The sequence below is a fragment of the Protomyctophum bolini genome, assembly GCF_963924005.1.
Source record: "Protomyctophum bolini genome assembly, chromosome: 10".
Lineage (NCBI taxonomy): Eukaryota > Metazoa > Chordata > Actinopteri > Myctophiformes > Myctophidae > Protomyctophum > Protomyctophum bolini.
Genome location: NC_137871.1, coordinates 37,442,255 through 37,458,770, shown reverse-complemented (window position 1 = coordinate 37,458,770; position 16,516 = coordinate 37,442,255). Strand labels below are relative to the sequence as shown.

The following is a 16,516-nucleotide window of genomic DNA, read 5'->3' as shown; positions in this document are numbered from 1 at the left end:
CAAATTGAGACCCTGTCCTGGCAGGCAGCAGTTTTCAAATGCCTTAATAGTCCCATGGCTTTCTATTGTAAAGCTCTCAATCCGTGCAATATGGGTTTTTATTTAAGCATGTTAAAAAAACATGAGAATTTCATTCAGAAGTCGGCCATAGCACCCAATAATCACCAGAAATGTGAGACGCCAGAGGGGTTTAATAACAAGATGTCAATCTAAGCTATATCAAATTTGAAATATACTTTAATGTACTGTAATTCTGCAAACTGTTAATAAATATTTCAATCAATCAATCAATAGGTTTTCAATGGTACCCCAACGTTCAACCCCTGAATTTACCATGATCCACAATTTATATCATAATCTATTTTTAACATGTTATTTGGATGACCCTAAGGATAATTAAAAAATGAGCTGGGCTGGCTCAATGATGTGTAACTTGGGGAGGCAGACAGCAGATGGAGTTGTTGTAAAACAAATATGGGCTGTCAACCTCAATTTGTCTAAAATAACTCAAAATAATAGCGTGTTTGTTGCTAGATTCATGTTGTTTAGTCATTTTCAATGTAATTTAACAGTATTTCTGACCAAACATACTATTGACTGCACAGAATGCATGATTGGATGGATGCTCTGGTCAGCCATCTGAAGCTGGGCTAAGACCAGAGATAGCGAGGATGATATGAGGACCATCCCTCTGAACATAATGTCCTCCCCTGACTCTTGGCCTGGGTAAACCTAGGACAGGGGTTTTCAACCTTTTTCATATCAAGATCCATTATTTATTCAGCATTTTGAGCCACGGACCACCATTTGATGAGATTTAGCCCCTCAGACCCAAAACATAGGATAGGATTTTGTCCACAATTCCATGTGGTTGTAGGCAAACATTGATCAAAACAACAATTCTTCCGCATTTTGTAATTGTGCAGACTTCATGTAAATTAATGCCAAGGACCATTGATTGAGAACCACTGCTCTAGATCTAGGAGACGGCGAGTTTTGATTGATTGATTTTTGACTGATTGATTGATTTAAATTGTTATTTAAATTGGCTATTGGCTGCTCTAAAATTTTAAATTCATTAATGGATTAAGCTGTATACCTGACAAGTTTCATGGATGTTTTGAAGTCTTGATAGTGAAATATGCAGTATGGTTATGTTAATGTATTCTGTTATCTCTCCCTTCACCAGTCCACTAATGTCAACATAGACCCTCCTCTTACTCAATCACCTAGGCCAGAGGTTCCCAACCACCGGACATGTGGTACCGGTATGCGAGAAGCCGGTATGCGAGAAGCCGGCCAGGAGGATCGTAGTTCACAACATTCAGAATGTGTCTTTAGATTTTTTTTATTTGAGATGGAGTAACTTGGCATGGTGGACAGAAGATGGCAGTGTTGTAAAACAGCTTTGGAAAACCTCAAATTGACAGAACTCAAAACCATAGCATGTTTGTTGCCAAGTTGCTGTTTAGTAATGTCTAACATTTATTAGAACAGTTACTCCAAATGAAAAGCAACACAAAACTGAGCACAAGTTGGATTTTTTTTATATAATATGAATGTTCCATTTTGGTGAATTCTTCAGGGTATGGACCCGTGCTGGTACAAAGAATGGGTGACCAGGGCTCAGGCTGAAGCTGCACTCAACAAGAAGAGAGAGAGAGAGAGAGAGAGAGAGAGAGAGAGAGAGAGAGAGAGAGAGAGAGAGAGAGAGAGAGAGAGAGAGAGAGAGAGAGAGAGAGAGACAGAGACAGAGACAGAGACAGAGACAGAGACAGAGACAGAGAGACAGACAGACAGACAGACAGACAGACAGACAGACAGACAGACAGACAGACAGACAGACAGACAGACAGACAGACAGACAGACAGACAGAGAATGGTGATATTACTTCAATGCATTTTGTATGCAGTACTATTAACTGACTCAACACAACCTCTCTGTCCTTTGAACGCACACGTGTGCATTATTGTCAACCTTAGCCTGCGCTATCTTGCCAGGCCAATCTCCTATGAACACCCATTATCTGACCTACCATATTTCAATGGATCCATTAAAAAATTCAATGACACAGTAATGTCAACACACGTGTGTGTGTGTGTGTGTGTGTGTGTGTGTGTGTGTGTGTGTGTGTGTGTGTGTGTGTGTGTGTGTGTGTGCAGTTCCACAGGGTCCTCGGAGCAGCCGTACACCATGGTGGTGCTGTACCAAGGCAAGGTTTACATTACAACATCCAGATTTGTAACCAACACTTACTCCCTGTGTACTGGCCTAAAGATCTGCGATTTACAGTAACAAACACAACAACATACTATTATCAACACATTTCTAAGAGCCACTCCATTGAGTACTTTTTAAATAAAATATCAAGATAACTCTGATGACAGTTATCAGCAGACTGTGAATAATACTTTTTTGTCTAAGAATAATAATGCATCCAAAGTTACATGGTGCACTTTGCCTCAGGGATTTAACCTGTGCCGTTTTGTGATTATTTTACTACTACTATTTTCTACTTTGTTTTCTGTGCCTTATTTCCCCAGGGGGAAGGAAATGATCGACTACTGTACACACACTCCACTGGTGCTGATCAATTCCTTGGACCGGCGCTCTGCATGTCAAAGCAGTCTGTTGCACCCTGCAACCCTGCAGTGTCTGTGTATACAGCACATGACCTGACGAAGATCTTATAGTTACATTAAAACATTGTCGTTTTTACTTGCACCCTGTTCATTAAAGGCTTTAACTGTCCGAGTTTGCGCCAGTGCCTTCCTTCCTCCTGTCTGTGTATACATATTGGCACTGTGTCTGTTACATTTATTCAGCAGGAGAAATGATTCTTACACTGTGAATGTGTGTGTGTTTTGCTTTGTGTGTGTGCAGACCTGCATGCACATGCGTGTTGCGAGCATGGTTGTGAGATTAATGACGGCGTCATGAGTGGGCCGTTACAACCCAGCAGTGTCAGTTATTGTTTTGGCTTCAGTTTGTTGGTGTACTTAGTGGCTGCCAAAGTGAGTGCACTTCTATGTGCACAATGGCATTTGAACTTTACAATTTCATATAATGAGTGTTGTTAACTTGTTGCTTTAGTTCTGATTAAGTTATTCTAGTTTTGTTCCATTTTATTTCAGAGCCCTTTGTAACTTTCTAACTGGCATCCCATATTTTCAGTATTTTGGCTATGGTTTCAGAAATCTTTAAAAAACAAAATCACACATCGAGTTCTAAGCTTGAAGATAGCTATTTTGACTATTTCTTTAAGCAATTTAAGTTGATAGAAAAGTGCAATGGTTTTATGATTACAATTATTTTTGTTATATCCCTAGTTTTGATACCACACAGATCCTGGATATCTAATATCCATGCATTACATGTTAGTTGCCAGGTAAAACTCCTTGCATGTACCCCATACTAGGTAATACTGTAACTACAGCTGTTAATCCCATTTTGGGCGGGAACCCCTTTTGGTGTTAGCATTACGTTATGCTTTAGCTATTGAAAAATAGTAGATCTACAAGCTACGAGCTTGTAGGTCTGCTATTTTTGAAAAATCAAAGAACCTAGACATAGACATAGAAACATAGCTTTTTCAGAAAACTGTCAGGACATTCAGGACAAGACATTTTTAGAATCTGATCTCAGGTCAGAATGGGATTTATACATACCATGTATTCTTTATGTCCTTTCTCACTCCTCACTTTCAGACACGGAACCCGGTTGCTTCATTCCATCCTCAGTTGTGCACAGAAATGTAATCTTGTCAGGGTGACCGACACACACAATGAGATCACACAGCATGAGTTCAGTCCGCACTGCATACAGAAAACCAAACAAGAAAAGACCATTACAAATAAAGAAAATCAGTGGTTTTATTTTATTAAAAGAACCACACTGGTGGTCTGGCATCCAAAGGATAGATAGTACTGTAGGATACCATTGTTTGTTTGATTTTTCCACAAAGCCATTTGCTTCTGTTCATACATTTGCTTCTGTTCATACAGTATAAATGTTCAATGGTCTGCATTTCTATGGCACATTGTATTCAAAGTGGTTTACAATATGCATGATACTGTAGTATGATCAGGCAGATTGAGATTTCAGCTCTCTCTGGTCAATGTTCAGTATTCACCCACTGACATTATTCACCCACTGACACAGTCACAGCGTCAACAATCATGCGGTCAACCATGCAAGGCACCTGCTTATCGGGAGCAGTTAGCAGGTTCAGTGTCTTACTCAAGGACACTTTGACAAAAACCCAGGAGCAATCGAATTGGCAACCTTTGGGTTTCCAGTCGCCCACTATACCTCCTGAGCCACTACCGCCAGTATGGAAATCAACTTGCAGAGATTAGCTTAGGATAGATAATCGAACAGGATAAATTAACTGCACTGTTATTTGTCAAAGCTATGATATAATTGCATTTTAAAGAAAAGGTTGATTTGAAATTGGCGATTTAATACTTAAATACTTTTTCAAATGTAAACTAATGCCAAGTTTGTACAATTAAAAATTAAGCCATGCCATTAACAGGAAAATGGCACATCCGGGAATAGCTGGGAATGGAATGATTGTTTTTTACTAATGCTTATTGCAAGGACTGTAAGTACTTAGACATGCATGGTAGAATACAAATAAAGTGATTATTATTACTAAACATGAACATATTCTTCATTACAAACATGTGATATTCATTAAAACAAAAGCAGGTTGGTTGTATCACCAAAAGAAATGCTGTGAAAGCAGATAAGTGCAGGCACCTGAGCCCGTAACTGCCACAGACTGTAGTTTACATTAGAGTGTCGCTCATCCGTACATACCATAACAGCTTATCTTCACAATCATTACATCGTGCATGTTTTTCTCACAGTTACACCATAAGCTGTGTTTATTCAAGGATATAAGCGTCAAATGTCACAGCCAAGGGTCCCTCTACATACAGTGCACCCCAAGTTTGGATTAGAATGTACAAAAACACTTTCGCTTTCCGTGGCCCCCGGGCTTGCAGTTTTGAAACTTTGCTCATAGTCGTACCGTAATTAGGCCTGACAGCACAGTTGCAAAGGATTACTGTCTGGATGCCTGTTTGCCCGCCAACTGTCCCCCTTGGCAAAGATGAAGGAACACCATCATATCTTGCATCAAGTGGTGTGTGATGGGCAACCTGTCTATGTGATCCTTCAGTTACTCCCCTATCTGTGCTACTCATCAGCAGGGATCTATCTGTCAACCATCACGACACCCCATACCACTGGAGTCTACTCTACATGCATGGCTAAACTGCAAAGCAGTTGGGGGTTTGTTATGCACTTCTTGGTATCACGTTTCAGATCTGGCACTAGTTGTAGTCGTAATTTGCATATGCGCTAATGGATCCTCATCAAGATCAATTTTATGACACAATCAAGCCTCGTAGCTATTTTTTTAGGTGGCAAGGGAGGGGGAATTGAATAAACAGTCATACATACGTGCCAGTTGGCCCACACAGTTTGACAGTGAGTCCAGTCCTCTCAATATGTGTTCCAGATCAATGGAGTCACTTTGTTCTGTACTCTTTGCTGATTTCTCCATCTGAAAGACAAAATGTCAGTAATAAACCCATCAAAAACCACACTTGTGTGAAGTGAGGGGCGCTCTTATAATCATACAGCACATTCCATGCTGAGCCAATCAAATAATCACAAATGTCATTCTGGTCATCACTTTTGACGTCTTCACTTTTCTGCCCTCAATTTTATCCTCAATGTGTACTTTGCTCAGCCAATCAAATCATTGCCATTCGGTATTTAAGTCAGACGTAATTTCGGGGGCATATTTAGAATGTGTGCAGGGTTGAGTATGTTGAATCTAGTTTGCATTAATACGATCTCTAATGGAGCATTTAGTTGACACAATGAAATAAAACGGCATTATGGCAATAGTATTCAGTCAGTGTGGGGCAGACGGCCTGTGACAGCCAGATTTGGGAGACCAGTAGCTTTGTTGTTGCAAGGAAAGCGGTAAAATTTGACTTTCGTGGTTGTTTAAGTCTCAGATTTAGTCAGACACAGTATATCTCTATGGGGGACACAAAAGTATCTCTGGAGGGGGCGCTTACATCACAGCTCAAATACTGAATGGGGTGATCAGCCAATGTTTGTGTTCACACAAACCCTCAAAGCTGGGCATAAGAGAGGCTAGTGCCCCTCAGAAATAAAAAGGTCACACTCGTGAAGTGAGGGGCCCTCTTATCATACATCATCATACATCTCATTCCGTGCTCAGCCAATCAAAATCACAAAAGTAATTCCGGCCAATCACTTTTGGCGTCTTCACTTTTCTGCCCTCACTTTCTGCCCTCACATGAAATAAACAACAACTGAATCCATTTTCATTTCATTTTTTTATTATTTGTTCCACACAGAAACAACATTTCAATAAAAAATTACATTTTGTGCAGCACTACAATTCGGCCAAATTGAACAGCACATATATTATTTGCCAGGCACTGGTTAATAACACACCATTAAATTCACACCTCTTGAGAAACTGATCACTAGTAATATCAAACATCGTTCAAAGGGGTGCTGGTGGTTAAACTGAACAACACATCGATCACACATCAGTCAGACAGGTGCTGCCGTTGGTCTAAATCTTGGCCATCATCCCCGGTCCCACACACAGCAGCCCGGCAGTTCACCCAAGCTTGTTCCAGCCTCAGCATGGTATCCGACAGCTCTGGGTTTGTCCGCAGCACCACCATGTCATAGGACATCCAGGTCAGCTGCACTGTAGGATAAGAAGATACGATCGACCTTTATTCACAGTGGGGAAATTCAGGGGAAATAGCAGCAACAGCATGAAACACGTAGGATGGGAACGGGGAAGTAAATGAGCCAGATTATGTACAGTGTCAAACTGGCCTTCAACAATGGATATCTGGATATTTGATAATGTATGCAAGAGTGCAAGTCTATCATAACAACACAAGCCAAGGTTGTTCAGGTGTATATTTCACAGGTCTAATTAGCTTTCAGCCGTGGTCGACGTATTGTCAATCAAAAACACATTGAAGCCTGTGTGTGTTCGTGTTTGAGTGACATAGGAGGAGAAAAGCACAACTAATAAATAATAACCTGATTGATTTTCGACGTGTTCGGTCATTTTCTCCAAGTCTTCGTTCACGTCCAACATGTCCTCGTTGCTGCTGTTGTTCTTCTGGTGAGTGTCAATGTTAGAAGAAGATGTCGACTCGGCCATCTACAAACCAACAATAACAAATAGACTAAACCATTGGTTCTCAAAGTGGATTCCCAGGGGTCCTTGAGGGGTCCTTGAGGGGGTTCCAGGGGGTCCCCAGATAAATGATGGATAGTTAAGAAGTAGGAACCAAATGGACCCTTATGTGGTTATAACTTCTGATTCTGAAAGTGTACAAATGAAACCAAATTGGACCCATATGGGTCCATTTGGTTTCCATTTGTAGGCTACACTACACTCAGAGTTATGGTGGTCCATGGTCTAATACATGGGGTTCTCAAAAGGAAACTTCTGATTCTGAACTCTGAGAGTGTACAAATGAAACCAAATGGACCCAATGATGGATATTTAGGAACCAAGACTTGAAGTGGACCCTTGTGTTTATAACTTCGGATTCTGAAAGTGTACAAATGAAACCAAATGAGTTATGGTGGTCTGCGCCGGTCTAATCTGCATGGGGTTCTCAAAAGGAGAATCCAGGGACCCCATGGCAGCTATATTTCAAAACAACTTGGCATTCTTTGAAAATGTCTGATATGTTCGAAAATGTTAGCACCACAAATCTTGCATGAGGATTTGGGCACATCTTTTCAGATGGGGGTCCGCGGCGAATGGGTCCTTAATTGACATGGGAAAAGTGTGAGAACTGCTGGACTAAAGTCACTATTAAAACACGTAGGCTACTGTACGATATGTGACGCAGCTCTTTACAGCTGAAACGGGGCTTTAAGCCAGGTAGACATTGTAGACTGACTCCGAGTAAACCAAACGTTAAAAGTGGCACAATTGGTTCACAAAAGAAACAGTTTAATTAACACAAACTACTAAAATTAGTAGTCCGCTCGAGCGTTTTCAATGGTTTGAAGTTGGAACAGTTTCATTTTGGGGGGCTTGCTTCAAACAGTGTGACGTTGGTTTTAGACAAACACAAGCAGGCTACCTACCGCTACTGTGTGTAAAGTTACTTCATATAATATTATTAATATTATTTCACGTTTTATATTGTGGTTGGAACAACAACCTACTGTTAAATTCGTGTTCAACTTCTTTCTTTTCTCTTGTGACGCCGTGGTTGATTGTATCTTGATCTTCTCGTCTCGCGACTGACGTGACGTGACGTGACGTGCATGCGTTGCTGGTGGTCACGTGCCAAAATAGTCAACAGATCAGCGAACAGATCTAAAAACTCGCGACGCTGCCTCGCGGCGTGTTGTTGTGGGCTTGTAAATCTGTTATCTTCGGCACGCGACACCGTCGTACTGTCTATAATCTCGAGTAGTGTTGTGTAAATGTGACACTGCCCATTGTCATTAATGCCCCGGCCAGTCCTATTATTATACTATTTTTGACAGTGTGACAGTCAAAAGTACTCAGTTCTTCTTACTCAAGTAAAAGTATCAATACTGTAATGTAGAAGTACTTTCGTTACAAGTTAAAGTCTGCTGTTCAAAAGTACATTTGGCATCAAAATGTACTTAAAGTAGGCCTACCTAAAGTAAAAGTAGGCTATAGGACTATAGGCCTACTCATTATGCAGAATATCCCATTTCAAGTTATCAAATGTCTGAAAATCTTTTGAAAAAAGGCAGATCAGCTATATTCACATATACACGAAATGTATGAGGGCTGAAGTGGTTAGTGTATGTATGTTTTGTGGCTATGTTTTGTAATAATAATCTTCTACAAAGTAACTAAAGTTTTCACATAAATGTAGTGGAGTAAAAGTACAATATTTGATTCCGAGATGTAGTGGAAAACTAAGTGAAGTAGCCTACAGTACTTAAGTAAATGTACTTAGTGAACTGCCAGTTCAAACTAATATTTCATACTAGCCTATGAAATAATAAAATGCAGTATATTTTATGACACAGACTTAAAGTGCTGTGTATTGAGAAGTACATTATTAGTGTATTATTATTAGATAACAGAGATAAAGATTCTCTTTAGGGATATATTTTTATTAGACCTAATGGTACTTTCATATGCCTTAACAAAAAAAAAGCCCTAAACAAATGCCTTTTGGAAATCAACCTATTTAACCCAACCGATGTATAATTTCAGAATAATTACAGCTTTATGTGGACTAGATGTGTGAGAGTGGAAAATTACTTAATTGAGAGTGAGAAAAAAAATCACCTGGAGGGGGAAAAAGCTGACAAAAACATTACCTGAGAAAGTAACCAATCAGAAGTGACTGTGGGTGTAACCAGGGAAACAGATAAAGTAGGTGTGACATGTGACATCTGGCACAAAGCAAAGAGCCTACTACTAGTTCCAGGTAGGTAGTCGCAGACAGGACAAAGACAAGAGAACCAATTGGTTCACAGACAGCAGTGCCAAGACCTGCCAAGGAAAGGACTCTAAAAAATCTCCACTGCCAGACAAGACAAGAGACATTTACAAGAGAAAAGGACAACCACATACAGAGGCTGAAGGAGAGTTCTGGATCGGTGAGAACAACATTACAATGTCTTCTTTCGAGGCCCAGGGTCAGTCTCCTCCACGGTGCGGACCTCAGTTTCCCAGCTTGGGCCAGGAGCCCCCTGAGCTCAGCATGTACAGCGACTGTTACTACCCTCCTCCCTCGCTGCCGAGCCCCCAGCGCACCACCCCATCTTCCTATGACCTGGGCGACTACACCACCACGCCAAACCCTTACCTCTGGTTCAACGGCTCCGGGATCAATGCACCTCCCTACCTGGCCACCACGGCCCCACCAGGGAACCCGGGGCCCCCTTTTGTGCCTCAGCACTATGGAATGCAGAGGCCTTACCTGGGGCCTGCTGGGCCAGGGGGTCCCGGAGGGGAGCTGAGCTGGTTCTCCCTTCCTTCGCAAGAAGACCTGATGAAGTTGGTGAGGCCCCCCTATTCTTACTCCGCTCTCATCGCCATGGCCATCCATGGAGCACCGGACAGAAGACTGACATTAAGTCAGATCTACCAGTATGTGGCTGACAATTTCCCGTTCTACAACAAGAGCAAGGCTGGCTGGCAGAACTCCATCCGACACAACCTGTCACTGAATGACTGCTTTAAGAAGGTCCCCAGAGACGAGGACGATCCAGGTATGTAAAATACATTTGTATGAATGAACTGTTGTTTGACAAACAATTAGGTATTTTCTTTTTATTATATTTTATCTCAGGTTCTATAAAATGAAGCCTCTATAAAATTACGCTGCTTTTCCTAATATACATGTTCATTAAAATAAGTTTTTACTGCATCAAAACTTGAACATTTTACTACAAACCCTTGTGTTTGTACTGGCGTCTGACACATTGTCTGGGTTAGCCTACTTTGCCCCAAATTGTAAAATCTAAACCCTGTCTATTTTGTATTCTGATGTTGCAGGGAAGGGCAACTACTGGACGCTAGACCCAAACTGTGAGAAGATGTTTGACAATGGAAACTTCCGGCGCAAGAGAAAGAGGAAGTCTGACTCCCTGTCTGGCGGGGAGGGAGGCTCAGGAGGTCCCGAGTCAGGCGACAGCGAGAGAGGCAGCCCCAAACACGCACTTGACATCTCCCCAACACCTGACAGAATCCCTTCTCCGTCATCCGTACCCACACCATGCCTGAGCAGCTTTCTTTCTGAGATGTCTGGAGTGGCAGACGGGTCAGCAAATGAGGTCGGGGGCAATGGGCTAAGCAGGCCCCTGCAGGTTAGCCTGTCCATGGATGGGCCTCATAGGTCCACACAGCCTGGGGGCTTTAGTAGTTACTCCCCCGGCTCTGGTGCCCCGGAGTGGGCATCGCCACTTCCACCTCCTCCTGCACTCTCCTCTTCGCCCACTCACTCTGCCCTCACTTACAGTAGCCCCATCCTCAGCCAGTTCAATGGGCATTTCTACCCTGGACTGGGATCAGCGGGAATCCTGTACTCCCGTGAGGGGACAGAGGTATGATGAGACTTTGAGGAGCGAAACAGAGACACTTTCAGCCTGTGTGATTTGCCATGAGGCTCTGCTGACAAACACTGTTAATAGAAGAGACACCTGCACAACAAACACACACAAAGATAGTTGTGTGTTTGCGCTGACTGCGTCAGTTGAGATCACTATAGCGTGTGACAGTTCAGTAAAGAGGCTCTGATTCCCACAGGAACAGCCGAGTCAGCCGCGACACTTCTCCAACTGACACTCCCTGAATCCCCAACCTGCCTCACTATCAGACCCTTAATCAGCTTGTATTCTAACTTAAGCCTGTCGCTATCAGATCTGACTCATTATTAACAGATCCTCAATCGGATCCCCTGCTGACATCAGGTCATTCCACACTACTATCCAGGGTTCTTTGATGGTATCGCCCACACAGTGCTCAGACAGCACATTTAAGGTGTTGCCTAATTACAGTCAAGTGTCTACACAGTATATGTGCCTGATCATTGGAAGATAAGAAAGGAGCCTTTTCTATTCAGTCTTCAGCAGAAGTGGCTAAAACATGCAATCTGATAACAATGAAAACTGAGATTCCCAATACACAATGCAGTTGGTTAAAATGTGTAAATATTTATGTGGTTTAATGTTTATTAATATGTTTATACAGTCAGCTTGTTGTTAACATTGTGATACAAAATTAGTTTATAATGTAATGTTGTTAATGTAATGTTCCTTTTTTTGATATGAATAAAATCTATTTAAATTAAAAACAAATGCGTCCTTTAAGTTGATGGTGATGGGATAATTTGTCTACACTACAGTAGGCATATACAGCAAACAATTGCAGTTGTTTTTTACAAAGATATGAAATATGACTCCTCTCTGAGCACAGAAAATACCTACAAGGGGGGGAAAAAAGAAGAAAATAACTGACAAACCAGTTGTCAGGAAAGCGATGACCATTGAGAGAAAGAGTGGTACCTGCATGTCAGTGTAACCTGATCTTTCTGTGATGGATGGTTAACAGATACTGAACTATGAGAAACTACATTCCCCTACTATCCCTTTACCCTGCTTTTCACACTCTTCATCAAAATCCCTCTCCCACCGTCTCGAGTGTTGAGTTCCCAAAGAGGGACCAACTGTAAAAACTGGGTTAAAGTGTAAGCCCGAGTTCACTGTTTTTAAAAACACGGTCACACACAATTTAGTGTGAAAGGCTTAGAAAAAACGGAGGCAGAAGAAACACACGTTTCTCCAGTTTATAGTTTATCATATCATAACCCCTCACCAACGGAGCTCGGCCACATACAGCATTTTTCTTACGCAATTCCCTTGCAATTCTTAGATTATATCATAGGGCAGAACTGATATACCACATAATACTGACTGCTATTTGCTCTGTTTGTACACTACATATTGGTTGCTTGTGTACGGTATTCATTCTTCTGCTGCTTGAATGAACTGTATTATATATATATTATCTTACTCATCCATCATTTTTCTGTATATTTCTATTTTCGCCTGCAGCACATAAAGACTAATATACTACATAAAGGATGGAAGGCACAATACTAAATGAACCCGTTTATTTTGCATATTCTTGGTCCCAGAGAAAATGTGTTTTTACACTTTCTTAATACTTACTTTTTATGTATTATTTATTAGCTACTTCTATTATATCTTACACTTTATAATTTATGTTGGGCATTACTTTGAACATGAGTGACAAATAATAAAAAAAACTAAAAACAAATCACACTTGTGTGTGTGAAGTGAGTGGTGCCTTTTTCACGATGATATCTGATGTCAACAACATGACGTTACGTGTGTGTGGGGGGGGGGGGGGGGGGTGGACAGACATGCATAAAAACATAGGAGCACTCAAAAACTTCAAGTTCACAACATGAGGCGTTTTGGCTATTTTCACAATATTGATCTGTGGAGTCAAATACAATTTAATGCCCCAACTCCTACATTCCATGTGCTTATCCGGGTGGGGGTCCCCAGTTCAAATATGATTCTTTTAGGGGGTCACGTACGTTATAACCACTGCATTGTTCTGAAGTGCGACTGGTCTGACAGCGTGCAACCGTAACCTAAAGTAACATAAAGTGAGGACACCCCCCCCCCCAGTACAGTTACAATGATACCTGATGAAGCTCATAATACTTATAATTTATAATAATAAAAAGATGGTGTAAGGGACTTTCATTTTAATTTTACTTTTTCTTACACAGTTACAATAACACAGAAGATTCAGATGCTCCAAATTGTTATTTAATTTTGTGAATTTGTCTGTTGTCTGTTCTCAATTATTGTAAACAGCAGTTGCTGATTGATCAGTTGTCCAAGATATAATCTATTATGTAGGTGTTTTATTCACAACTATTTTATGTTGTTTGCCATCCATGAAATGAAAACACATGAAACAACTCTATGATAATCAGGTAGCTTGGGTGTAAAAAGTGCCATAATATGAATATGTTCTGCAGCATTTATGTTGCAAGTCCACATGTCATCATTTCTAAATGGTATATTCTGTATATCTTTAGCTGCAAATGTGTTCATACCCCCCAATACATGTCAATTGGTCATTCATTTCAGACACCAATGTTTGTGTACTGATAGGGCCGATTCATACTCCTATTTTAGAGCCGAATAAAAGTCGGTTCGGCGCTGTAGAGCCTACAATTTGACGTAATTTGAGGTTCGGGGGGGCGGGTACTAAAGTCGGCTCTTCGGTGCTACTGAAAATTTCTGACGAGCCGAAATCATTTCGGCACTATAGCGCCGAAGCGAGGAAGCAGCGGTAAAATAGGAGTATGAATCGGCCCATACTGAGTTTGTACACTTAATAGGTTTTTATGTACGCTTCTTGGTTAGAGTGGGTGACAATATTATCACACGTAAAGATGAAATTACCTAGGTTCCATCCTAGAGGCTAATCTTTCCGGTGATAAAATGGACACCAATGTAATCAAAAAAGTATATCAAGAAACAAGATTCCTTTACAGGATCTCCTCACTGGTCAACAAAAACACCTTGAAGACCTTAACAGGAGCCCTCGTACAAGGTTTCTTTGACTATGCATGCACCTTGGTAACACAGCACCTCAAAAGCCCTAAAACAAGGCTCCAGACCTCCCAAAACAAACTGGTCAGGCTCCTACTTGGCCTCACCCCACAAACCCACCTCACCCCTGGCCACTTTGACAGGCTGGAATGGCTTAGGGTTGACGAATGGCTTAGGGTCTGGTCCACAAGATTCGATACACCACCAAGATACCCATGTACCTGTCTAAATACTTCCTTAATGTTAATGAAGTCAACACCCACAACACCAGAGGGAGTGCAACAAACCATGTACAACACAGATTCGGCACAAACAAGGGACTACATTATTTTTGCTCCTATGCCACCAAAATGTGGAACGCCCTACCAACAGTCATTAAGACATGCAAATCCCTTGACTCCTTCAAAACCGCTCTCAAAGGGCACCTACGGAAGGCTGCAATTCGAAACTGGCCCCCCTGTTCTGTTCTTTGGCTATATAGAAGTGTCTATTTGTACGTCTCTAAATGTTTTGATGAATTGAACAAGGTGGACCCTCTTGTAAACAAGTGTAATGCTTTATTGGGTCGTTCACTCACAGTTAACAGTCTTTGTATTGAGTTGTGCTTGAAATGTACTGTAATTCTGCAAACAGTTAATACATCAAAAAACGCATCTTGTCCCGGGTTCGCCTCCCGGGCCGAGGCTACATTGGTGGCAGCGGTGTGTTTTTGTTCTGTATCCCTGGGGGCACAGATCATATTAGTTGAGTATAGTCAACAGCACGTCACCTGCCTGGGTGTGGAGGTCCCCCCCAGTCAGTCGAGCCTATATAGCTCCTGGCTGGTGCGCGTGCCGCGTGGATGCGCATCCGGGTGAGGTGGGGGGGACAACTGCAGGATATAGGTGGCTGCGTTGCTGCTTGCCTATTGGTCCAAGGCTCTTTAGCCGACTGGTAACGTACGCCGAACATAATCTAGTCAGAGGTGTGGGTTCGAATCCCACCTCTGCCACCAATGTAGCCTCGGCCGGGAGGCGAACCCAGAAACCTCGTATTAACAAGCCGTGTACGTTACGCTACCAGTCGGCTATAGAGCCATGGCCCGCGATAGGCAAGCAGCAACCAATAGCATATCACTTGAAGTTTAAGTGATAGTGGAATCCGGTCAACCAAGTGTTGGGTTTACATAAGTCTTAAACCCCACACTTTGTTGACCGGATTCCCAAGGGCTTTATACTCCCTACTGTTTTTGCTTCATACGTTACTATAGATAGGTTGGCCGAAAATACCCAATCTACAAGCTCACCATGCGTTGCGCCGCAACACATTGTGACATATATAAAGTCTTTGAATCTTGCACGCCTTTGAAAGAGCAGACCAGGAAGACTGAACAATAATAAGCTTCGTAAACCTCTACCGGTCACAACATGATGCGTACTTGCAAGCTTGTGAGTCACGGCACCCTAGGGTGCCACAGCACCCACTTTGAGAAACCCTAATCTATAGAGCGTCGCAGTCCCGCCCCCTACCAGGGCCCAGGAAATGATTCTCCGTTCATTTTCCTCATAGACTTTTCAGAAAGTATTTTTTTCAAGACGGTTACGCCGCGGACAAAGCCAACTCTTGTCGTGACAAATCATGACAATAAACACAATGTGGGCCAAACAAAGAATTAGAAAGTAGAAAAAACGGCAGGTTTTTGGTCCAAAATATTGTGTTTATTGTCATGATTTGTCACGACTGGAGTTGGCTTTATCCGCGGCGTAACCGTCTTTAAATAAATACTTTTTGAAATGTCTACGGGAAAAATGCATTGGGATTCATTTCCTGGGCCTGGCGTCGTCATGACATGGGGACGCTCTATAGTGTACTCAGATAAGATATAGCAATACGAATCTGGAATCATCTGGAATGGTGAATGTATTAACCCATTCTGACCGGGAACCCGTTTTGGTGTTAGCATCATGTTATGCTTTAGCTATTGAAAAATAGCAGATCTACAAGCTCATAGCGCGCCACCGAGTGGCGCGCTACGAGCTTGTAGGTCTGCTATTTTTGAAAAATCGAAGAACGACTGACATTTTTTAAATCTGATCTCAGGTCAAGAATGGGTTAATCAGACCAGTGTGTGTCCAGTGGAAACCTCGTATGAATCTGATCTCAGGTCAGAATGGGTTAAGTACAGTATAAGCTGCTGACTGATCATGTAGTCGTCTCTATGACTCCTTTCTTTTCCTGACAAAAGCCAACAAATTGAGGTAATCATGAGCGCCATCAGCTCTATTGTGTTTGGCAGAAGAACAACATGATTGGTTTTTGCATGTAAATGAATGTGATTTA

General features: G+C 41.9%; 1 protein-coding gene and 1 long non-coding RNA gene across 2 annotated transcripts; one reads left to right on the top strand and one right to left on the bottom strand.

The window, feature by feature from the left end:
* Positions 1 to 1,472: 1,472 nt before the first annotated feature.
* Positions 1,473 to 8,339, bottom strand: LOC308322460. The gene is made up of 4 exons (XR_013964722.1): positions 8,270 to 8,339; positions 5,474 to 5,576; positions 3,670 to 3,816; positions 1,473 to 1,637 (listed from the first exon to the last, which is right to left on the bottom strand). It is a non-coding gene; the product is annotated as an uncharacterized lncRNA (long non-coding RNA).
* A 1,171-nt stretch (positions 8,340 to 9,510) lies between these two features.
* Positions 9,511 to 12,840, top strand: foxi3b (forkhead box I3b). Its single transcript, XM_080774096.1, has 2 exons — positions 9,511 to 10,309; positions 10,596 to 12,840. Exons 1-2 carry the CDS (start codon positions 9,712 to 9,714, stop codon positions 11,147 to 11,149), a joined length of 1,152 nt encoding a protein of 383 aa, XP_080630222.1. The 5' UTR covers positions 9,511 to 9,711; the 3' UTR covers positions 11,150 to 12,840.
* The last annotated feature ends 3,676 nt before the right edge of the window (positions 12,841 to 16,516 follow it).

Excerpts from the sequence above, each read along its gene's own strand:
- foxi3b (XM_080774096.1), top strand. The coding sequence starts at position 9,712 with ATGTCTTCTTTCGAGGCCCAGGGTCAGTCTCCTCCACGGTGCGGACCT. Across the intron at positions 10,310-10,595 it reads CAGAGACGAGGACGATCCAG|GGAAGGGCAACTACTGGACG; the intron begins GTATGTAAAATA and ends CTGATGTTGCAG.